At 40.0% G+C, this 24,617-nt stretch overlaps 1 protein-coding gene across 2 annotated transcripts in view; it reads left to right on the top strand.

Annotated features, from left to right (window-relative positions):
* Positions 1-24,617, top strand: part of SATB2 (SATB homeobox 2) — a 284,827-nt gene that overhangs the window by 125,410 nt on the left and 134,800 nt on the right. For both annotated transcript variants that reach the window (XM_073551555.1, XM_073551556.1), the window contains exon 8: positions 10,420-10,886. In XM_073551555.1, the coding sequence (XP_073407656.1) occupies positions 10,420-10,886 (467 nt within the window). The remainder of the gene's footprint in view (positions 1-10,419; positions 10,887-24,617) is intronic.

The following is a 24,617-nucleotide window of genomic DNA, read 5'->3' as shown; positions in this document are numbered from 1 at the left end:
CTGTCCACCCAGATGGTCTGACAGTTGCAGCTTGCAGTGAACAGTGAGAGAGCTTAGCGAGGAGGAGGGACACTGAGAAGCTGTCAGGTCAGGCAGGCAGAGAATTAGTTAGCTTTCATAAAGGATTCTAAAGGCATGTTTGGCACCCTACATAAAGCGATCACGAAGAACCACTTTCTGAAAGCCCCCATGTCTGCCCAAGGCTGGGCTTTGTAGGAGATCATCAACTTTATACTTTGGCATGGCGGTCAAGTGATTGCAGGTTCATGTCCCTTGTATTTTTTCTATAATGTGACATTACCTGCTGTTAGAAATTTGTACAAAGCACCCTAATAAAAATTTAAATTATCTAAAAAGAGAAAACAATAAAAATATAAAAGTTTTTAGGGAATCCATCAGCACGTTTTTAATATATAATCCGACAGCAGCATGATGTAGGAACAGAGACCCTGATTCCAGCGATGTCACAGTTTTCTCTGCTGCAGAACTAGAAGAGCTCAGTTGTTGACACAACTCAGACACCACAGCTCTCTGTGTACAATATGTAGTGACTGGAGCTGCTAGTCAGTGCTGGGGTCAAAGTTGGACTAGCAGGTGCGAGGAAAGACGTTGTTTATTGATGATCTCTTGCTGATAAAATACTGATTGTACTGAAACAGCTCAGTAAGTGACACATCACTGGAATCATGGTCTTCTGATCGTAGAATATGGTTCTCTCGTCTTACATAACAAAATGATGGTGACAAATTCCCTTTAAATCTGCCCTTTGTACTCAAATGTTAATAGCAAAATGTAAAAAATCAAGAGATTAACATATTTGGGATTGCTGCAAGCGTTATTGCCCAAACTAATACAAAATAAAATTATTTATCTCATACCGTAAACATTGAAACAGAAAAAAAATCTAGAATTGCATTTTTTTTGGTCATCACAATTCTCCCACTAAAAATGTAATAAGAAGTGATCAAAATGTTGTATGTACCCTAAAATGGTATCCATTAAAATGTCAGCTCAATGTGAATAAAACAAAATTTCATACAGGTGCATCAATACTAAAAACTTACGGGGCTCAGAAAATGGTGACACAAATCCATTTTTTTTTATTCTTTGAACACCAAAATATATTAACCCCTTTACACCCAAGGGTGGTTTGCACGTTCATGACCGGGCCAATTTTTACAATTCTGACCACTGTCCCTTTATGAAGTAATAACTCTGAAATGCTTCCATGGATCCTGGTGATTCTGACAATGTTTTCTCGTGACATATTGTACTTCATGTTAGTGGTAAAATTTCATTCAAATAACTTGCGTTTATTTGTGTAAAAAGCGGAAATTTGGCGAAAATTTTGCAATTTTCCAACTTTGAATATTTGTGCCCTTAAATCACAGTGCTATGGCACACAAAAAACTTAATAAGTAACATTTCCCACTTGTTTACTTTACATCAGCGCAATCTTGGAACCAAAATTTTTTTTTTTAGTAAGTTATAAGGGTTAAAAGTTGACCAGCGATTTCTCATTTTTACAACACCATTTTATTTTTACGGACCACATCATATTTGAAGTCATTTTGAGGGGTCTATATGATAGAAAATACCCAAAAGTGACACCATTCTAAAAACTGCACCCCTCAAGGTGCTCAAAACCAGATTCAAGAAGTTTATTAACCCTTCAGGTGCTTACCAGACATTTTTTGAATGTTTAAAAAAAAATGAACATTTGACTTTTTTTCACAAAAAAATTACTTCAGGTGCAAATTTTTTTTTTTTACCAAGGGTAACAGGAGAAATTGGACTGCAAAAGTTACTGTGCAATTTGTCCCGAGTACGCTGATACCTGATATGTGGGGGGAACCACTGTTTTGGCGCATGGCAGATCTCAGAAGGGAAGGAGCGCCGTTTGACTTTTTCAATGCAAAATTGGCTGGAATTCAGATCGGACGCCATGTCACGTTTGGAGAACCCCTGATGTGCCTAAACAGTGGAAACCTCCAACAAATGACCCCATTTTGGAAACTAGACCCATTAAGGAACTTATCTAGATGTGTGGTGAGCACTTTGAACCTTCAAGTGCTTCACAGAAGTTTATAACGTAGAGCCGTGAAAATAAAAAATCCATTTTTTTTCCACAAAAATGATCTTTTTGCCCCCAAATTTTTATTTTTACAATGGTAACAGGAGAAATCACACCCCCACAGTTGTTGTGCGATTTGTCCTGAGTACACCGATTCCCCATATTTGGGGGGAACCACTGTTTGGGCGCATGGGAGAGCTCGGAAGGGAAGGAGTGCCATTTTGGAATGCAGACTTTGATGGAATGGTCTGTGGGCGTCATGTTGCGTTTGCGGAGCCTTTGATGGGCCTAAACAGTGGAAACCCCCCACAAGTGACCCCATTTTGGAAATTAGACCCCCTAAGGTACTTATCTAGATGTGTGGTGAGTGCTTTGAACCCCCAAGCGCTTCACAGAAGTTTATAAATGCAGAGCCATGAAAATAAGTTATTGTGCAATTTGTCCTGAGTATGCTGATACCCCATATGTGGGTGTAAACGACTATTTGGGTGCATGGCAGAGCTCGGAAAGGAAGCAGCGCCACTTGACTTTTTTTGGCTGGAATTGAGATCGGGCACCATGTCCCATTTGGAAAGCCCCTGATGTGCCTAAACAGTGGAAACCTCCAACAAATGACCCCATTTTGGAAACTAGACCCATTAAGGAACTTATCTAGATGTGTGGTGAGCACTTTGAACCTTCAAGTGCTTCACAGAAGTTTATAACGTAGAGCCGTGAAAATAAAAAATCCATTTTTTTTCCACAAAAATGATCTTTTTGCCCCCAAATTTTTATTTTTACAATGGTAACAGGAGAAATCATACCCCCACAGTTGTTGTGCGATTTGTCCTGAGTACACCGATACCCCATATGTGGGGGGAACCACTGTTTGGGCGCATGGGAGAGCTCGGAAGGGAAGGAGTGCCATTTTGAAATGCAGACTTTGATGGAATGGTCTGCGGGCGTCATGTTGCGTTTGCAGAGCCTTTGATGGGCCTAAACAGTGGAAACCCCCCACAAGTGACCCCATTTTGGAAATTAGACCCCCTAAGGTACTTATCTAGATGTGTGGTGAGTGCTTTGAACCCCCAAGCGCTTCACAGAAGTTTATAAACACAGAGCCATGAAAATAAGTTATTGTGCAATTTGTCCTGAGTATGCTGATACCCCATATGTGGGTGTAAACGACTATTTGGGCGCATGGCAGAGCTCGGAAAGGAAGCAGCGCCACTTGACTTTTTTGGCTGGAATTGAGATCGGGCACCATGTCCCATTTGGAAAGCCCCTGATGTGCCAAAGCAGTGGAAACCCCCCACAAATGACACCATTTTGGAAACTAGACCCCCCAAGGAACTTATCTAGATGTGTGGTGAGAACTTTGAACCCCCAAGGGCTTTACAGAAGTTTATAACGTACAGTCATTAAATTAAAAAATCAAATTTTTTCCACAAAAATGATCTTTTCACCCTCAATTTTTATTTTCCCAAGGGTAACAGGACCCTAAAAGTTATTGTGCAATTTTTCCTGACTACGTTGACACCCCACATGTGGGTGTAAATGACTATTTGGGCGCATGGCAGAGCTTGGAAGGGAAGCAGCGCCATTTGACTTTTTTGGCTGGAATTGGGATTGGACGCCATGCCGCGTTTGAAAAGCCCCTGATGTGCCTAAACAGTGGAAACCCCCCACAATTGACACCATTTTGGAAACTAGACCCCCTAAGGAACTTATCTAGATGTGTGGTGAGCACTTTCAACCCCCCAGTACTTCACAGAAGCTTATAACACCCGGGCGTGAAAATAAAAAAATCATATTTTTTCCTCAAACATGGTCTTTTAGTCCCCAATTTTTTTATTTTTCCAAGGGTATCAGGAGAAATTGGACCCCAAAAGTTGTTGTACAATTTATCCTGAGTACGCTCATACCCCATATGTAGGAGACAACTACTGTATGGGCACACGTCGGGGCTCGGAAGGGAAGTAGTGATGTTTTGGAATGCAGACTTTGATGGAATGGTCTGCGAGTGTCATGTCGCGATTGGAGAACCTCTTATGTGCCTAAACTGTTGAAACTACCCACAAGTGACCCCAATTTGGAAACTAGACCCCCCACAGAACTTATCTAGATGTGTGGTGAGCACTTTGAACCCCCAATTGCTTCACAGAAGTTTATAACGCCCGGGCGTGAAAATAAAAAAAATCATATTTTTTTCCACAGAAATGATATTTTTACCCTAATTTTTTATTTTCCTAAGGGTAACAGCAGAAATTGGACCCCAAAAGTTGTTTTGCAATTTGTCCTGAGTACGCTGATACCCTACATATGGGGGTAAAACACTGTTTGGGCGCATGGCAGAGCTTGGAAGGGAAAGAGCACCATTTGACTTTTTCAACGCAGAATTGGCTGGAATTGAGATCAGACACCATGTTGTGTTTGGAGAGCACCTGATGTGCCCAAACAGTGGAAATCCCCCAATTCTAACTCCAACCCTAACCCCAACACACCCCTAACCCTAATCTCAGCCCTAACCCTAGCCCTAACCCTAGCCCTAACCCTAGCCCTAGCCCTAACCCTATCCCTAACGCTAATGGTAAAATGGAAATAAATACATTTTTTTAATTTTATTATTTTTCCCTAACTAAGGGGGTGATAAAGGGGGGTTTGATTTACTATTTATGGTGGGTTTTTATATTTGGTAGCTGTCGCACGCTAAAAGACGCTTTTTATTGTAAAAATCGTTTTTGCATCACCACATTTTGAGAGTTATAATTTTTCATATTTTGACCCACCGAGTCATGTGAGGTCTTATTTTTTGCAGGACGAGTTGACGTTTTTATTGGTACCATTTTTGGGCACGTGACATTTTTTGATCGCTTTTTATTCCGATTTTTGGGACACAGAATGAACAAAAACTAGCACTTCAAGAATTTCTTTTGGGGGGTGCGTTTACACCGTTCCGCATGCGGTAAAATTGATAAAGCAGTTTTATTCTTCGGGTCAGTACGATTACAGCGATACCTCATTTATGTCTTTTTTATGTTTTGGCGCTATTATGCACTGAAAACAATTTTATATAAAAAATAATTATTTTTGCATCGTTTTATTCTGCGAGCTATAACTTTTTTAATTTTTTTTGCTGATGATGCTTTGTGGCAGCTCGTTTTTTGCGGGACAAGATGATGTTTTCAGCGGGACCATGGTTATTTATATCTGTCTTTTTGATCGCACGTTATTGCACTTTTTGTTCGGCGGTATGATAATAAAGCATTATTTTTTGCTTTGTTTTTTATTTAAATTTTTTAAGGGGTTCACTAAAGGGGTTAACTAATGGGACAGTTTTATAGGGCGGGTCGTTACGGACACGGCGATGCTAAATATGTGTACTTTTATTGTTTTGTTTTGTTTTTTTTTATTTCCAAAAAATTTATTAGGGAATATTATTTTTTTTATTTATTTAGCGATTTTTTATAAATTAATTTTACACTTTTTTTTTTAACTTTATTATACTGTCCCAGGGGGGACACCACTGTTATGTGACAGATCGCTGATCTGTCACATCACAGATTGCTGTGACAGATCAGCAATCTGACACAGGCACTGCTGGAGGCTTCCTCATGCCGGCGCTTTGCAGGCACTGATTAAGCCGGCTCCCTGCAGGCCCCCGAAGGTCCCCGCTGCCATATTGGATCCGGGGACCTGCAGGGAAGGAGGCCCTCGCAGCAGCGCTGCTGCGGGGGTCGCAGGGAAGCACGCGCTAGACGTACTATCCCGTCCATGGGCATAGGGGCCCGGGGCCCATGGACGGGATAGTACGTCAGATGGCAGAAAGGGGTTAATAAAACTTTATAAGTTTGGTACAATTGAAATCTTACTGACCTAGAGTATCTTGTTGTCAGGTCATTTGAATTGCACAATGAACGTCTTCAAACAATACCCACAAATCAACAGCGGAATTGTGGGTTTTCTTTCACTATTTCGCAGCACTTGGAATCTCTTTCTTCTTTTTTTAGTGCATAACATGACAAAATGACTGTCATTCAAACCTACAATTTGGCTCCTCCCAAAAAAAGTCCATGTCAACGGAAAAATAAAATAGTTATATGCCTCTTGGAAGTCAATAAGTGCTAACCTCTTAAGGGCCGCCGAAACGCATTAAAACGGTGGTCATTAAGCGGTCTTAATCCCTCATTGTCAATTGCAACAGTGGTATTTATGTTTATTCAAGGGGGTCACAAGACCCCCTTAGCAACCATCGGACTCCCTGCCGTGCGCCCAGATAGTAGTATTCCCCAACATATGGTGTATCAGCATACTCAGTAGAAATTGTACAAAAAATTTTGGGGTCCATTTTCTCCTGTTACCCTTGCGAATATAAAAAATCGCGACTAAAAGTACAATTTTGTGGGTAAAATTTAATTTTTTTATTTTCCACATTATAAACTATAACTAACTATAGACCTGTCTCTAATCTTCCCTTCATCTCTAAACTCCTGGAACGCCTGGTCCACTCCCGTCTTATCCGCTATCTCTCAGAAAACTCTGTTCTCGACCCTCTCCAATCCGGTTTCCGCTCTTTACACTCCACTGAAACTGCCCTCACTAAAGTCTCTAATGATCTGCTAACAGCTAAATCAAATGGTCATTACTCCATGCTAATTCTCTTGGATCTCTCTGCAGCATTCGACACTGTGGATCATCAGCTCCTCCTCACTATGCTCCATTCCATTGGCCTCAAGGACACCGTTCTCTCCTGGTTCTCCTCCTATCTCTCCGACCGCTCCTTTACTGTTTCTTTTGCCGGTTCCTCCTCCTCTCACCTTCCCCTTACTGTTGGGGTTCCTCGAGGATCGGTTCTAGGCCCCCTCCTCTTCTCCTTGTACACTGCCCCTATTGGTCAAACAATCAGTAGATTTGGTTTCCATTACCATCTCTATGCTGATGACACCCAATTATACGCTTCTTCTCCTGACATCACGCCAGCCTTTCTAGAAAACACTGGCGATTGTCTAAACGCTGTGTCTAATATCATGTCCTCACTATATCTGAAACTGAACCTGTCAAAGACTGAACTCCTTGTGTTTCCTCCCGCTACTAATGTACCTACACCCGACATTGCCATTTCCGTCTGTGGTTCCACTATTACTCCCCAGCAACATGCCCGCTGTCTTGGGGTCATACTTGATTCCGAGCTTTCCTTTGCCCCCCACATTCGATCACTGGCTCGCTCTTGTCATCTGCACCTCAAAAACATTTCTAGAATTCGACCTTTTCTTACTTTTGACTCTGCAAAAACTCTTACTGTTTCTCTTATTCATTCTCGTCTCGACTATTGTAACTCTCTTCTAATCGGTCTCCCTCTTACAAAACTCTCCCCTCTCCAATCTGTCTTGAATGCTGCAGCCAGGATCATATTCCTCACCAATCGTTACACCGATGCCTCTACCTTGTGCCAGTCATTACACTGGCTACCCATCCACTCCAGAATTCAGTATAAACTTATTACCCTCACCCACAAAGCCCTCCATGGCTCAGCACCACCCTACATCTCCTCCCTTGTTTCAGTATACCACCCTACCCGCGCCCTCCGTTCTGCTGATGACCTGAGGTTAGTATCCTCAATAGTCAGAACCTCCCACTCCCGTCTCCAAGACTTTACACGTGCCGCGCCAATTCTTTGGAATGCACTTCCCAGGTCAATACGATTAGTCCCCAATCCCCACAATTTTAAGCGTGTCCTGAAAACGCATTTATTCAGACTGGCCTATCGCCTCAACACATTAACCTAACCTATCCCTGTGTGGCAGAGCCAAAAGTTTTACCATAACCAGGTTCCCAGCATCATGTTCCCACATGCTTTATGCATCCATTAGCCCTCTGTGTCTGTACTGTTACACACTTAACATTATAGCTGGTCCATACAATCAGGGCAACTGTTACCACCCACCTTTCGTGTCTACCTCTTTCCTCATAGACTGTAAGCTTGCGAGCAGGGCCCTCACTCCTCTTGGTATTTGTTATAATCTACTGTATGTGATTATTGTTATAATCTACTGTATGTGATTATTGTTATGCTGTAATGTCTATTGTCTGTACAAATCCCCTCTGAAATGTAAAGTGCTGCGGAATATGTCGGCGCTATAAAAATAAAATTTATTATTATTATTATTAGTATTATTATTATTATAAACTTCTGTGAAGCAACTGAGGGTCCAAGTTGCTCATTAGTCATCTAGATACATTCCTTAAGGAGTCTAGTTTCCAAAATGGTGTCACTTGTATGGGGTTCTACTGTTTAGGAAGATCAGGGGCTTTGCAAACGCAACATGGCGTTCGCTCTCGATTCCAGCCATTTTTGTGTTCAAAAAGTCAAACATGGTCCTTCCCTTCCGAGCTCTGCCGTGCATCCAAATAGTAGTATTCCCCCATATATTGGGTATCGCCATACCCAGGAGAGATTGCACAGCAAATTTTAGGGTCCATTTTCTGTTGTTACCCTTGTGAAAAGAACAAATTTGGAACTAAATTAAAATGTTTCGGAAAAAAATGTTTAATGTTTAATTTATTTCCGGTGAGCACCGGAAGGGTTAGTAAGCTTCTTGAATGTGGTTTTGAGTACTTTGAGGAGTGCAGTTTTTAGAATAGTGTTACTTTTGGGTATTTAAAAACATTCTCAGAATCAGTGGGATGCGTTGAAGCGCTCCTGAGATATTACCACATAAAGTGACAGTGGTCAGAATTGTAAAATTTGGCCTGGTCATTAAGGTCAAAATTGGCTCAGTTAGACTTGGTTCAGATTAGCATTTGAGTCCGCAGTGTATCATCCGCATGCGCAAACGCATGCAAAACACATGTTTACAAATCGTTTTTTATGTGCATGCTCTTGCGCATTACAGGAAAAAAAGCGCTGTGTGTGCATGCGTTTGTATGCGTTTTTGCATGCGTTTGCGTTGTTTATGCACATGCGTTCGATATGACACCAGACAAAAATGGGCATGTCTCATGGTATTTCTATACGTATTTTGAATAACGCATGCGTATCGAATGCATGCGTACTCATGTCCTTGCGTACGCATGCGTTCCCATAGACAGTAATGCATTTTTTATGCACTCATCTGCATGCACATGCCTACGCATATTTGACAGATTTTTGACGCCTCAAAAAATGCAACATATTGCGTTCGCCGCGCACTGCGAAACAATGCATGCGTAGGCAAAAGCATGCAAATGCATGTCCCTGCGTACACCATATTAAATATATGTACGCATGACGCATGAGGACCTATGCGGATCAAACACTGTCCACACAGACGCAAATGTGAAACCAGCCTTACTAAGGGGTTAAAGCAAACTGTCCCTTAAAAATAGGCACATCATCATGTCTCTCTGCTGAGACCTCTGATCACCTGTTATCTGTAGCACATGGTGTCAGTAACGCCCCCATTAATATTAAACTAAAGTAGGCTTGGCCCGCACTCTAATGTGTATTGGTGTGCTGGCCAACCGATTTTCTGAGGAGAAGTTGCTTGGTTATGTCTGGTTTCAGACTGCTGAACGATTTGTTCTCTCAGAGATAATCCGCTGGCAGAGATGTCTGTTGGCGGCTTTCTCATAGAGAACACGGTAGCGATTGATCGAATGAGCGCTCCAGTGTCAGAGAGAGATGGTAAAGATGGCTGTCGGGGGAATGATCGGCCAAAGTATCGTTCAGCTGACAGCCATCTAATATAATTGGGGGTACTTAAGTGTTCTGTTTTTTCTTAAACACTACCACAGGGGAAAAAAAATCATTACCCTGTGTTAACTAAAATGAATGGATTGTCTATGTAATGCAGGGTAGGCAGGTCCTCCTGTGTTGGAGATGTCTTTAAGAGATTCCATCAAACATTTTTAAAGTAGGTTAAAACTAAAGACACCATTGCCGGAAACTTTGCTGACCTATTTGTAGGTGAATGTGGTCCATCGTGCACTGTAGAGTCCATTGTGCAATGAATCTAGTACTGAATCGATGGTATAACTTTGCTATATGAAAATGTTTTTTATTTTTATTTTTAACTGGATAAGCCCTTTAAATATTGTCCAGTGGTAATTATACGATACAAAGAAGATTCTGAAGCATGAAATAAAAAGAAAATGGTTGTGGACGTGTGAATATTTCAGAAATAATAGGGTGGGGTTGAGGGCATTTTGTTTTCTTCTTGAATCAAAAATTAGCAGTGGTACTTGATATATAGAAGACAATTTTCACACTGCATATTTTCTGATGTAAAACACCAATGTATAGCTTAACAAGGCATGGAAGTATTTTATGTGTGTTGCTATGTTAGGCTTGGGACATCATTCTTAATAAAATATTCTCCTTTTCCTAGTTGAACGAGATAATCTCACAGATTACTGCGTACTGGGTCAACGACCAACACACCTATCGAATATAAGCCAATTGGCAAGCCTAGGAAAGAGCAATGAACAAGCTCCTCACAGCCCACTACATCACAGCACCCCGATAAGAAGTCAAGTACCAGCCCTGCAGCCAATAATGAGCCCCGGACTCTTGTCTCCTCAGCTCAGTCCTTCATTGGTACGGCAGCAAATAGCTATGGCACACTTAATAAACCAGCAGATAGCTGTCAGCAGACTTTTAGCTCATCAACATCCTCAAGCCATCAACCAGCAGTTTCTAAATCATCCACCAATTCCCAGACCTGTCAAACCAGTGGAAACCACCAACTCATCAGTAGAAGTGTCTCCAGACATCTACCAACAAGTCCGAGATGAGCTGAAAAGGGCAAGCGTGTCTCAAGCTGTTTTTGCAAGAGTGGCCTTCAATCGTACACAGGTAAATTTGACTATTTTACACCATATTATTAAACTCTACCCAGGAATGTCTGTTATGTGTAGCGGATAAACATTAATTTGTTCACCTAAATGGAGACATGCATGTCCCCTATTTAACACCTATACACTTGAAAATGTACATGCCATTAAAAACTTCCTTGATCTCAGTATTGCTCATTTACTTGAGCAGATCTGCATAGATGGAAATACCCAAGGGAAATTTCATTTCAAGATAAGATGAGACGTTTTAGAAAATTCTAATGTAGGTCATAGGATGGGAAATGTAATTCAAGAATTAAGAGAGATTTTAATCAAGCTTTTTGGTGCATTTTTCATGATGTATTACTTTTCATGCTGAAGGATGTACTGAAAAGCATAGCACTGTACGGTATGGAAGCTCAATAATTAGACCATATAGATTAATCTTTTATGAGTACTTAGGCTAACATTAGACTATGTCACAGTCATCTTTTTAAATCTGAATTTTAGCTGTTTTTACTTGACTCTAATTAGGACCTCTGTGTTTTGTTTGCATTTTTAAGTAAATATACATGCTACAATAACAATGGCCTAGATTGATCTCTATACAAGTGCGCTATTGAGTGCTAGCGCTACAGTTTCTCCCTTGTTCCCCAATGCTCGGCTTCTCCAAGGAGCTGAGCGAAGTAGTAAATTACTGTAAATTAAGAAACTGGTTAGGATTGTCTGGTGCCACAAGCTTCCCTTGCCTGTGCACTAGGAAAGCACATTCAAGCAAAAAATGCTAAATAGTGCATCATCTAAAAATTCAGAACCATGTAATAATAGTAACCTTATAGCAATATAAATCATGGATATGATCATGGAGGTGAGTCACTGCCAGAAGTATATGGCAGTGCTCTATCAAAAGGCAGCGTGAATTCACAGCTGTGATTGGAGGTAAAAACTTCACCTCCATTCACTGGCGTCAGCTGCTGGGACTCCTGCTCCCATCAGACTATGCTTGCTGGCAGCGCCTGTGCTGTAAATAAATAAATAAAATTAAATTAAATTAAAATGCGGTGTGGGTTCACCTGTACTTTTGATAACCAGCCAGGCAAAACTGACAGCTGGGGGTTGCAATCCTCAGCTGTCATCGTTAGCAAGGCTGGTTATCATTTTTAAAATGATTTAAATAAATAATTTTAACAAACAGCATGGGGTCCCCCCTCATTTTTGACAACCAGCCTTGCTAAAGCAGACCGCTGGGGGCTGGTATTCTCAGGTTGGTAAGATGCCATGGATATCTATTAGATGCACCAATTCTGGTGGTTTGCCCTGTAGTGGTGGAATGTGGGGTTCATATTTGTAGGGTTGATGTCACCTTTGTATTGTCTAATGACATCAAGCCCACGGCTTAGTAATGGAGAGGCATCAATAAGACACCTATCCATTGCTAATCTGATAGCTATGTTGTAAATAAACACACAGCAAGTATCAAATCCTTTAATTGAAATAATGACACCAACTCCTTTAATGATTCTAAATTAAACCATACTTATGTCATCGCCCATTCCATTGAAGCCCTCATCTTCTGTAATAAAACAAAAATTATAAAACAATATCCCTCACTTTTCCATTGTTCTGTCCCACGCCGTAATCCATGTCAGGGGATATAAAGTTTTCAACCTGAACAGTGACTAGCAGTGATGTCACAAAGGATACCACCCATCACTGAGGCTGTGTTCCTAGTTGGGCCTCTGAACTGCAGTGACCTCTGTGAGATCACTGCTTGCACAGTGGGAAAAGGTCTCATGGTGCAGCAGTGAGTTCACCAGGAGTTCTCTGACCTCAGCGCTGCATCGTGAGACTTTTTCTCACTGTGCTAGCTGGGATCTCATCGAAGTCACCGCAGGTCAGGGAGTGGGAAACAGCCTCAGAGACCGATTGTAACCATGATGATGTCACTGCTAGTCACTGAGGCTGCGCTTGCAGCAGCTCATTCATCAGTGGTTATCAGTCTGGATGGTCGCATCTTTTACTGTCCAGGTTGAAAACCGTTTATCCCCAGAAATGGATTACGGCGTGGGACAGAGCGATTGACAGATGAGGGATATGTTTGTTTTTTATTTTTATTTTATTACAGAAGACGAGGGCTTCAATAGAATGGGTGATGAGGTGAGTATAGTTTAATTTAGAATCATTAAAGGAGTCTGTGTCATTCTTTCAATTAAAGGACTTTATACTTGGTGTGTGTTTATTTACCATACAACTATAGGATTAGTAATGGATAAGTGTCTTATAGACGCCTCTCCATTACTAAGCCGTAGCCTTGATGTCACCAGATAATACAAAGGTGACACTAACCCCACAAATATTACCCCACTTGCCGCTGCTACAGAGCAAGTGGGAAGAGCTGGGCAAAGCGTCAGAATTGGTGCATCTAATTGATGTGCCTTTACTGTGCGGCTGCGGGATGCTATTTTCAGGCTGGGGGACCCAATGTCCATGGCCCCTTACCAGCCTGAGAATACCAGCCCCTAGCTGTCTGCTTTAGCTTGGCTGGTGAAATTAGAAAGATCTGTACTGTCCCCTCATATATTTGTATTTATATTTAATAAGATCACCCCTAGCATAATAATAATAATAATAATAATAATAATAATAATAATAAAATCACTGCTAACATTTTATTTCTGTGCTGCTAAGTGGGTAAGCACTTTGTGTATAATGTCAGAGTTGCGATGTTTGCTTTTTACATCTTGATGTCCTCTCCTTCTTTATTACAACTTGAGCCGACTGTAGCTATTTAACGACTGCCGATTGGATAAGAGCAAGTGAATCAGCGATCGTTTACACAGGCCGGAGATGTTCAATGCACACTGAAAGGATAATTAATAAAATTATTCTGTACGAATAGAATAATACTGTTATACGTAGCACATCACCTGTTTACACTGGATAATATGCTGGCGATAAGCATGATTTTTAAACCGGCTTAAAAATCATTGAACCGGATGAACAAGTGTTTTGCTCTTTTGGTGGGTGATTTCCAGTCTGATAATTGGCGAGTAAGAGTTCCTGTGAACGCTTGGAGTTCTACCGAGCCTCGTACAGACATTGAGAGATTATTTGCAACTCCTTCCTACTTTTTCTCTTCCATGTCTGATGTTTCTATTTTACGCTAGACAGTAGAGTTAAGCAACTTGATTTGTAACAAATTGAATTAGTTACAAGCCTCCTGACAAGTTAGAATTTGCAATAATCCAAATTTTTGGGCTGACGATTTGCTGGAGTCCAGCAAAATGACATTTTTTTGACACTGTGAAAGGGCTAAAATGAACAACCATGCTCACTCACCTTTCCTAATGCTGCCTCCATCACAGCTCCCCAATCTTTTTGTTCTCCACTTTACTACAACCAATCTGAGGCCTATGATTTTGTTTTGCATGGTCATGTGGAGTGGGTATTGCACATCACACGTGTGTCATCCCCCAACGTGAACATGTGAAGCCAATTACAGACCTCAAATTGGCCTCAGCACCAGATTGGAGTGACAGGGGAACAGAACACCAAGAAGCTGCTGTGGCTGAGCCACCATAAGAACAGGTAAGGAACAATAAGTATAGACCCCTTCTTTCCATTCAAACCTATTGTGAAAGTTTAAATTTGGGCCAAATTTATTCAGAACAAATTGAATCTGACAGACGATTTTGTGCGAATCATGTCATGGGGGAATCCATGGATTCAGTATATGCTATTTCTTTTTATACAGCACGCTCAAGCCATACAATTACATTAAGTTGTACAATTTTATTTTACTATATGAGTACTTTTTTACGTTATTTTAAATAAACTTGTTCACATAATTTCAATAGAATTAGTATATCGCTTTTACTAGTTACACTGTACCCACTCCATTGAAGTGGCAACTTCATTTTAGAGACCACTCATAGTAAAAATGCTTGACATAATTACAGAGATGTGGCCGTACAATGTACTAAACTTTCAACAATTCATAAAAGTAGAAAGTTAGTAAAGGGAAAATGATAATATAGACTTTGAACAATGGATATATTCCTTTTTATTTTTGGGTGGGGTTATACAAAGCTCATTATTATGGAGGACTACCTAGCAGCTGGTTTACTTGTCTTCTAGAGATAATCTCCTGATGACAAAACAGTGATTTTATCAAAACTACAGCAAGCAGCCTAGTAGGTGATACATCACTGGATTCGGGGTCTCTGTCTGTACATGCAAATTCTATTCTTTCTATGTATCACTAAATGTTTTATTTATTTTATGTAGTGAAATGCATGCAAGTAATATTGGATAATGGTCCGAATACAGTCATTTGCACAATTCTTGAGGTTATAATAGCTCCCCATATGGCAAACTCATCAGACATATATCATATTGTTTACTCAGGTTGTTCTATTCTATACTGAATATCTCAACTGTATTGTCGAAAATCAATGTGAACAAAGCTCTATGCAAGTCCCCGAATCATAGCTTAACATGCAAAGAAAGAACAGATTGAGAACATTTTTAACATTGTAGATTTGATATGCATATCAGTTGCTAATACTTAATAATGCTTTGACCAATTTTTTTTTTCGTTCCCCGGGCAGGAATAAAAGAATGTTCTTTAGATATAATTCATCATTTAGAGCTGCTGTCAATGCTCATGCCTGGTTAGACACATCATGAGGCCCCAAGTGTCCACAGTTTCTGTCTACACTTCAAAAGTGAACAATTCTTTTGCCAATGTTTTCACACAGTAGCCAAATCCAGTAAAAAACAAATTCAGGCCTGGATCCAGAGAGGATAAACTCCACCCTTATTGTAGGAGACTGGTTCCCAGGAACGTAAATCCAGTGAATAGAACAGTCCGGTTTCCAGACAGAAGATGCTGGCTGAGAATCAGCGTTCTCCTCAGAAGGACACTTGTGTCTTCCATCCAATTCGCACTTGGCTCCATCCACTTGAAAATAGTCTGAATTCCAATGGGTTGCAATTCACAAGGGTGATGTAAACTGATTGGTGATTGGTCAAAGCATAACGATATAACGTTATATTAAAATATAATATTTTATACATTATTGTACAGCAAAGGATAAAAGAGAAAATCAACATGTTTCAGTAAGCTGGAGGAGAAATGTTAAAATATACAAGAAATAAACTTTCCAAAAATGTTTATAAAAACATTCTATCATTCTTCATACAGGAACCCTACTGACCTGACAGGCATGGCTTATCCTATGGAAATGTCTATTGTCAGAATACTGCTTTAATAAGCTGGAGAGCCCTTTTAGTTTTGACACTGGAAGAAAGAAGTATTAACACAAAGAATCCATGTAGATGTTACACTACAAGAATGCTGAAGGAAGGTGTCAATCCTAGTATTCTTATGCTTAGTCATTTATCCTCTCGAACCATCAACCAGTAAGGATGACTGATAAAACTGGCTCAGTTTGCTCTATAACGTCTACATCTAGATTTATTTCTATAAAATCTGATTTTTAAAACAGCCAAATAGCCTGCATTAAAGAGAATCTGTCAGTAAGACTAGCCTCCCTAAACCACATATATGGGCTTTCTAGTCTTTGAAATTTAAATCCTTTGACACGTTTATATCGTCTATCTATTACGAAGAATTTAGCATTTTAATCCACACATAAATGAAACGTTAAGTGCTCTGGGCATAACAGAGCACTTAACAAGCCTTTGCTCGTTTCCCCGCCCAGCATTGGCCTTTTTACTTTGATTGATAGCTCATTGTCTGTATGATGTAAGGAACCAGGAATGGAAATCAGACAGTGCAGCTAATAATCCAGCTAAACAGGCTAGTGCTGGGAAACAGCCTCAGGAGGCAGAGGCTCTATAAGTGCTCAGTCATGCCCAGAGCACCTAATGCCTAATTTGCATATTAAGTAAAACACTGACTTCTTGGGAATGTAGCAACATATAAAATATATAAAAGTCTTGATGGAACTACATTTCAAATACCTGCATGCTCATATGTGCGGTTTAGGTGAGTGGGGGTGGGGTAGAACCAACAGACAGATACCCTATAAACAATAGTTCATCATATATCTCTGCCTTCAGCTCAGCAACAATTCAGTCTGAGATTTGTATGGATATGCTACTTGTTAAATACATTGAAATAGTTATTATCACCAATGTCAGAATAGGTCATCAATATCAGATCCGTGGGAGTCAACATCCGCCGCCTCTCCCATGGATCAGCTGTCATCAGGTTTGGCAGTGTCCAGACTTAACAGTGTTTGACGCAGGACAGTACCGCTTCCTACTCTATTTAGTGGCAACTGCAGACCAGATCCTTCATATCTGATTTAGTTGACCTGAAGGGGGTATAAGGCCTGTTTGCTGTGGGCCGATACTGAGTTTTCTTTGCCCTTAAATCCCTCTTCTGAACAGGAGTCTGACTTGTGTGTGTTGTGCTTATGTAGTTCGTTCTTTACTCACTTGTCGTTCAGGAGTCCTTGTTACCTCCCTTTTCATGGATCCAGAACTGGCTACAGACAAGATAGGAGACCTTGGGTCCGGTTTAACAGGCACGGTTCACCATACAGATTGACATAAAGTCCCTTTTTGGTGATGTTCCCTTTGTCGTGTGTACTATCAGTCCTTGTCTCCCTTCTGCCAGACTTGCCCTCGCCTCAACCTTCACTGTTGGTATCAGAGACCTTCTATCCTGCAGTACAGCTTCCTTGAGACCCACCACCCTCCCCTTCTGCTGAGACACGGCCGATATTTTCCTCACAAGGGAAACAGAGACATGACACTCAATGCCTCTTCTGGGTCTTAGGCCCAAAACAGCCCCGGCATCCTCACAAACCTTCAAATGTGTCCTCATACTGTATGGAGACTTGGCACTGAAAGAACCTTTTCACTTCTGCCACATCCACTGTCTGAGAATCTGTTAACACTGTAGTGTTTTGCCTTCCTCTAAACTCCACTCACTGACTCTAAACTTGACTAGACTCCAAACTCTACTCCATAGAAGCAGGAAATGCTTCCCCTATTAACTGATATAACCCCTATTTATAACTAGTGGGCTAATTCCTTGCATTAACTACAGGGTGGGCCATTTATATGGATACACCTGGGTAGGCCATTTATAAAATGGCCGCCATGGTCACCACCCATCTTGAAAAGTTTCCCCCCCTCCCATATACTAATGTGCCACAAACAGGAAGTTGATATCACCAACCATTCCCTTTTTATTTAGGTGTATCCATATAAATGTCCCACCCTGTTTATTCTACCCTGTGTGATTCAAACTATATCCCTATGCTTGTAGTGGTTCCCCTAGTAGACCTACCTCCCCTTTTTCCCAGGGACGGCCTTGATTCAAAGCCTCCAGGAGAACCAAGACACAAAACGGCCATAAGGAAAAAAATACAACACTTTTTATCAAACGTAATCATAACTAATTCACATATAACACTTATTTGCATCAGCTCCTTCTTGCCATGACACCTTCAATCACCTCCTACAGACCTATCTTAAGAAGTAAAGAAAACACTTCTGCTTGCATATAGCCTTATCATATCCCCAGATTACTCAAACCAATGTGCTGCTGACAACACTGATTTTTATGCCAGCATAACTAGTCCAATCACCCGACCAACAAGACTTTTGTTCATACATGTGTGGATAGGTAGCATGTTTAGGCTGTCCAATACTCAGTAATGAGTGTTTTTATGAATGCTCGTTCACCAATATCAGCCCTTTTAACTTAGCCTTTAGCATGCACTAATACATTTTTGGCTACCTAGACAATTCCTTTAAAAAATAAGTACTCTGAATCGTAAAATAAAAATAGGAGATACTTGCCTCTTTCACTGACACCATTCCGGTGAATTTGTTGCTGGATCTCCCAAGACTTGACATTGTTATGCCAAGTGAGCCCTGCAGCTAATCAGCAGCCGCTACTGGGACCACATGGCATAACAATTTCACATGAGCCCCAGGAGACCAAAAAGCATGAGTGCTGGAGGTAGGAATCTATTACTTTTATTTTACAAGGGTGAGCACCTAATTAAAGAGGGATTGTCCAGGTAGTAGATAATCCCTTTAAATATAATATCAATTATATATACAATGCACACATAGAATACACATATTTGCCATACGTTCAGTTAAGTTATTTGAAGAAAAATGATCAAACCTTATTTTTTTCATACTATAAGCTATAGAAATAACAGTTATAATAGTTGATTGACATGAGAAAAAGGTTCACATGAATCCATTTCTGTGACCACTGGAATATAAAATATATTATTGCATATATAGCCCATATGTCATAATTAAAGCTCATGTCAAACTTTTCTAATTGAACTAAACAGCACGGAGAAGTCTTTCCGGGACAATGCTTTGTTTATAGCTACCTTGTCATAATTACGAGGCTTCGTGTGGGTTCCATGTTTGGTTATCATTATTGCAGGAGTTTAGACAATCGCATGAAAGCAAATTAGCCTTTGTAGAATAGTTGAAGTCTTCAATACTGACAGATGTGATTTATGGTCAGATTACTCATCATAGGGTGGGGGTGTGAGTGGTGTTAATTCTCCATCTTTATTTCCAGCTGCTAGATCTGGTCGTAGGTTTGGTGCCAGTGTGGTAGCGGTGTTGTGTTGATGAGTCTACAAATGCAACACTTTGCGGACTCACGTGTACTCTATTATACTGAAGCATTTTGACTAAAAAATCAGCCTTTTGCAATGTTGTTTCTGCAACATTTTACTAATTATTTGGCCCACCGGCTAAGTGAATATATTAGAAAAATGTCATTTACAGTACATTAATTTCTTTATACCAGGTCACATAGTTTTTTGTATTTTGTATTGCACATGTCATACTATGTATGTAAATCTTCTGTCTTGTCTGTATGAGATTCCTTTCGTCTGTACTGTAATGCAAATCTGTCATTTAAGTACTGACTTCCTGTAGAGCTTGTGGGGGGCTTGTGTACACACAAAAGCCAATCAGAAACTGCAGAGCTGCAGTATAAAACATGCCAGTGGGACCGAACTACAGTCTGAGTCTGTATTGACTCAGACACTCTTTAACCCCTTAATGACCGCTGCTATCCCTTTTCGCCGTGTTCATTAAAGGGAATCTGTCACCCCTTTTTTGTGATATCATATAATGATATCATTCAATTGTGTGTCACATAAGGATTCTCTTAGTACTTTTGCTTCCCACTGACCCCGCACCTTTCATGCATAAATACCTTGTTTATATTGGTTCAGATGTATGTAAACTGCCACGGTCCGGTCCGATGGGCGGGGCTTATTCACCTGCTCCCCCCTCCCTGTCTTGCTCTACACAAGAAGAAATGCATAGAGCGGGGTCAGGGGGAAGCAAAAGTACTAAGAGAATCCTTATGTGACACACAATTGAATGATATCATTATATGATATCGCAAAAAAGGGGTGACAGATTCCCTTTAAGGGTACTTATTCCTCCTTGGCGCTTTTAGACGGCGCTGAGGAATAAGGAAATAGCGCCGCCGAGTGGCCACGATTCACACGGGTGTCAGCTGTATGTGACAGCTGTATGTAGATTTGAGTACAGCAGTATATGATATCATTGATCTAAGTAAAAAAATGATACATGTCCCACAGTGAAAAAGTGTAAAAAAGTGAATAAAATAAAATATTTAAAAGAGTAAAAAAAACACATAAAAATGTGCACACAAGTCATTTAAATCCATTTCACCAATCAAATCACAGCCTAAACAAAAAATGTACACATAATTGGTATGGCCGCGTGCGTAGCGACCCACTCTATAGAACTGGCTTATTATTTACCATATTCTGTGTAGAGGTGAGGCTGGGGTCCACACATCAGGTCACAACATGACTGCAGGTAACAAACAACCTTTATGATGTAACATATATGAGACTGTATACTGCCATGTTATAGGTATAGATTGATACTATGATACTATAGCACATTCACAGCACAGTACTTTAGAGCTGTTGTATCTTGAGTATTGTATTTTGGCTTTGGCAGTGCAGCTTTATATACTGTATAGTCATCAGTTGTGTTAGATTACTTTTGCATATAATAGGGAAGTAATAATGTGTACAATTGTCTGACTCTGATATTTACTTCTCATATTTCTTCATTCTTATTTTTCATATGATATGTTATTGTAACATGTCATATACATTACTGTGTGGCCCCTAGGTCTGTCATGATTTTTCATGGACTTTCTAATAAATAATATCTAGTATGTATTTCTTACATCCATGTAGGATATTAAATATTGATATTTGTTATATTTATAATATTTGTATTCACTAACTATATTTGTATGTTATTGAGCTCATATTGTTCCTTAATTTGTCTCTATCAGTACATATTCTGTGTAGTACCTGTGGGTTCAAAATTCTCACTATACCCCTGTATAAAATCTTTGAGGGATGTAGTTTCCAAAATGGAGTCACTTGTGGGGGGTTTCACTGTTTAGGCACATCCGGAGCTCTCCAATCTCGACATGACACACGCAGACCTTTCCATCAAAGTCTGCATTCCAAAACGTCACTCCTTCGTTCTGAGCCCTGCCATGCACCCAATCAGTAGTTTTCCTCGACATGTGGGATATTGGCGTACTCAGGAGAAATTGCACAACAAATTTTTGCCCATTTTCTCCTGTTACCATTGTGAAAATAAAAAATTTGGGGCTAAAAGTATATTTCTGTGGGTAATCTCGATTCCAGTCGTTTTTGCTTTCAAAAAGTCAAAAGATCCTCCTTCTCTTCCAAAATCTGCCGTGAACCCAAATAATAGTATTCCCCCACATATGGGGTAGCGGCATACTCAATAGAAAATATACAACTAAATTTGGGGTCCATTTTCTCCTGTTAACCTTATGAAAAAAAAATTGGGCTAAAAATACATATTTGTTGGAAGAATGTGAATTTTTTTTATCTTCATAGCTCTATGTTATAAACTTCTGTGAACCCCCTTGGACATGACACATCTAGAAAAGTTCCCTAAGGGATCTAGTTTCCAAAATCAGGTCACTTGTGGACGGCTTCCACTGTTTTGGCATATCAGGGGCTCTTCAAACGCGACATGGCGTTCACCCCCGATTCCAGCTGTTTTTGCGTTCCAAAAGTCAAACTCACTCCTTCTGTTCCGAGCGCCCAAGCAGTGGATTTTCCCCACATATGGGGTATTGGCATACTCAGGAAAAATTGCACAACAAAGTTTTGGGTCTATTTTCTTCTATTACCCTTGTGAAAATAACAAATTTGGAGATAAAGTAAATTATTTGTCAAAAAAAGTTAAATGTTCAGTTTCTCTTTCCACATTGCTTTAGCTCCTGTGAAGCACCGGATGGGTTAATAAACTTCTTGAATGTGGTTTTGAGTACTTTTGGCATGAAGTTTTTAGAATGGTGTCACTTTTTGGTATTTTCTGTCATATAGGCCCCCTAAAGTCACTTTAAATGTGAAAGTGGTCCCTAAAAAATGGTTTTGTAAATTTTGCTGTAAAAATGAGAAATCGCTGGTCAAATTTTAACTTCCTAACAAAAAAAAGTTTCCAAAATTGTGCTGATGTAAAGTAGACATGTGAGTAATGTTATTTATTAACTATTTTGTGTAACATAACTCTCTGATTTAAGGGCATAAACATTAAATTTTAAAATGGGAAAATTTTCAAATTTTTCACCAAATCTCCAATGTTTTCACAAATAAACTAAAATCATATCAAAGAACTTTTACCACTATCTTGAAGTACAATAAGTCATGAAAAAACATTCTCAGAATCAGTGGGATCCATTGAATCATTACAGAGTTATAACCACAAAAAGTGACACTGGTAAGAATTGAAAAATTTAGCCTGTCATTAGCTCAAATTGGCTTGATTACTAAGGGGTTAAATATTGAGAATAAATGAATATATTTGCACCCTGAAGATGGAGTCTAAGGGGTAATATTTCTCCTTGTGATAAGCCAGTCCTGGCATGTCAGAGCGAGGAGACTTTTATGACTTGCATGCTACTCTGGGAAATTAAATATGTGAATTGCCTCACCACAGAGGAAGAGGACTTCAACTCTATTGGAAGTAGCAATCCTAAAAGATAATATCAACCCTTTAACGAGCCTTGCTATATGACTTAGGATAAAAGCCAAACCATAATCTCAATTTACAGTGTTTAGTGGAGTAGCTTGTGTCAGTGTAAAGTATGAGATCTGATTTGGCTAGGAGAGAGGCTTAAGACTTGGACCTAAGGGTAATCATTTTCTTCTTGTGGAGAGTTACAAGCCATGCCTGGCATGTCAGAGTGAGGAGAATGGTATGCCATGCATGCTCCTCTGGGAAATTAAATATGCAAAGTGCCTCTTCAGAGAGGAGGACTTCAACTCTAGCACCACCTATTGAAAGCAGCAATCCTAACAGTCATTTTGATCCTTTAACAAGCCTTTCAATATGAAATTGCATATGCAATATGCCCTGAAGATGTAAACCTAAAAAGCATATGGTAATGAGAAAGTTCAATAGTATTTATTTCCCAAATGTAATATTCATTTTATACTTTTTACATTGAAATCTTAAATAATTAAACCCTGAATCAATGACCCATCTGAACTAATCTAGTCGTCATAACTTCTATTTCATGAAGGGTTAAAGCAATATAGAATCATAGAATCGTAGAGTTGGAAGGGACCTCCTGTGCCATCTGGTCCAACCCCCTGCTCAAAGCAGGATTCGCTAAATCATCCCAGTCAGATGTCTGTCCAGCCTCTGTTTGAAGACTTCCATTGAAGGAGGACTCACCACTTCTCGTGGCAGCCTGTTCCACTCATTGATCACTCTAACTGTCAAAAAGTTTTTTCTAATATCTAATCTGTGTCTCTTCCCATTCAGTTTCATCTCATTGCTTCTAGTCTTTCCTTGTGCAAATGAGAATAAAGATGATCCTACTACAATGTGACAGCCCTTTAGATATTTGTAGACAGCTATTAAGTCTCCTCTCAGTCTTCTCTTTTGCAAACTAAACATTCCCAAATCCTGCAACCTTTCCTCATAAGACAGGGTTTGCAGGCCGGTCACCATTCTGGTCGCTCTTTTCTGAACTTGCTCCAGTTTGTTGATGTCTTTTTTAAAATGTGGTGCCCAAAACTGGACACAATATTCCAGATGAGGTCTGGCCAAAGAGGAGTAGAGGGAAATAATGACTTCACGTGATGTAGACTGTATGCTTCTGTTACTACATCCTAGAATTGCATTTGCCTTTTTTGCTGCTGCATCACACTGTTGACTCATATTCAGTCTGTGATCTATTAGTATACCCAAGTCTTTTTCACATGTGCTGTTGCTTAGCCCTATTCCTCCCATTCTGTATATGCTTTTTTCATTTTTATTGCCCAGATGTAGTACTTTGCTTTTTTCCCTGTTAAAAACCATTCTGTTAGTTGCTGCCCACTGCTCCAGTTTATTTATATCTTTTTGAGTCCTCTCTCTCTCTTCTCTAGTATTAGCTATCCCTCCTAGCTTTGTGTCATCAACAAATTTAATCAGTTTACCCTCAATTCCTTCATCTAAATCGCTGATAAAGATGTTGAACAATACAGGGCCCAGGACAGAGCCCTGTGGTACCCCACTTGAGACATTCTTCCAACTGGATGTGCAGCCATTTACGACCACTCTTTGGGATCGATCACTAAGCCAGTTATGAGTCAACCTAACAGTTACCTTGTCCATTCCATACTTAGTCATTTTTTCA

This window comes from Dendrobates tinctorius, unplaced genomic scaffold (assembly GCF_039654945.1).
Source record: "Dendrobates tinctorius isolate UK_male_01 unplaced genomic scaffold, ASM3965494v1 ptg000177l, whole genome shotgun sequence".
Taxonomy (NCBI): Eukaryota; Metazoa; Chordata; class Amphibia; order Anura; family Dendrobatidae; genus Dendrobates; species Dendrobates tinctorius.
The sequence above is the reverse complement of the archived record's forward strand: the minus strand, read 5'-3'. Positions and strand labels throughout refer to the sequence as shown.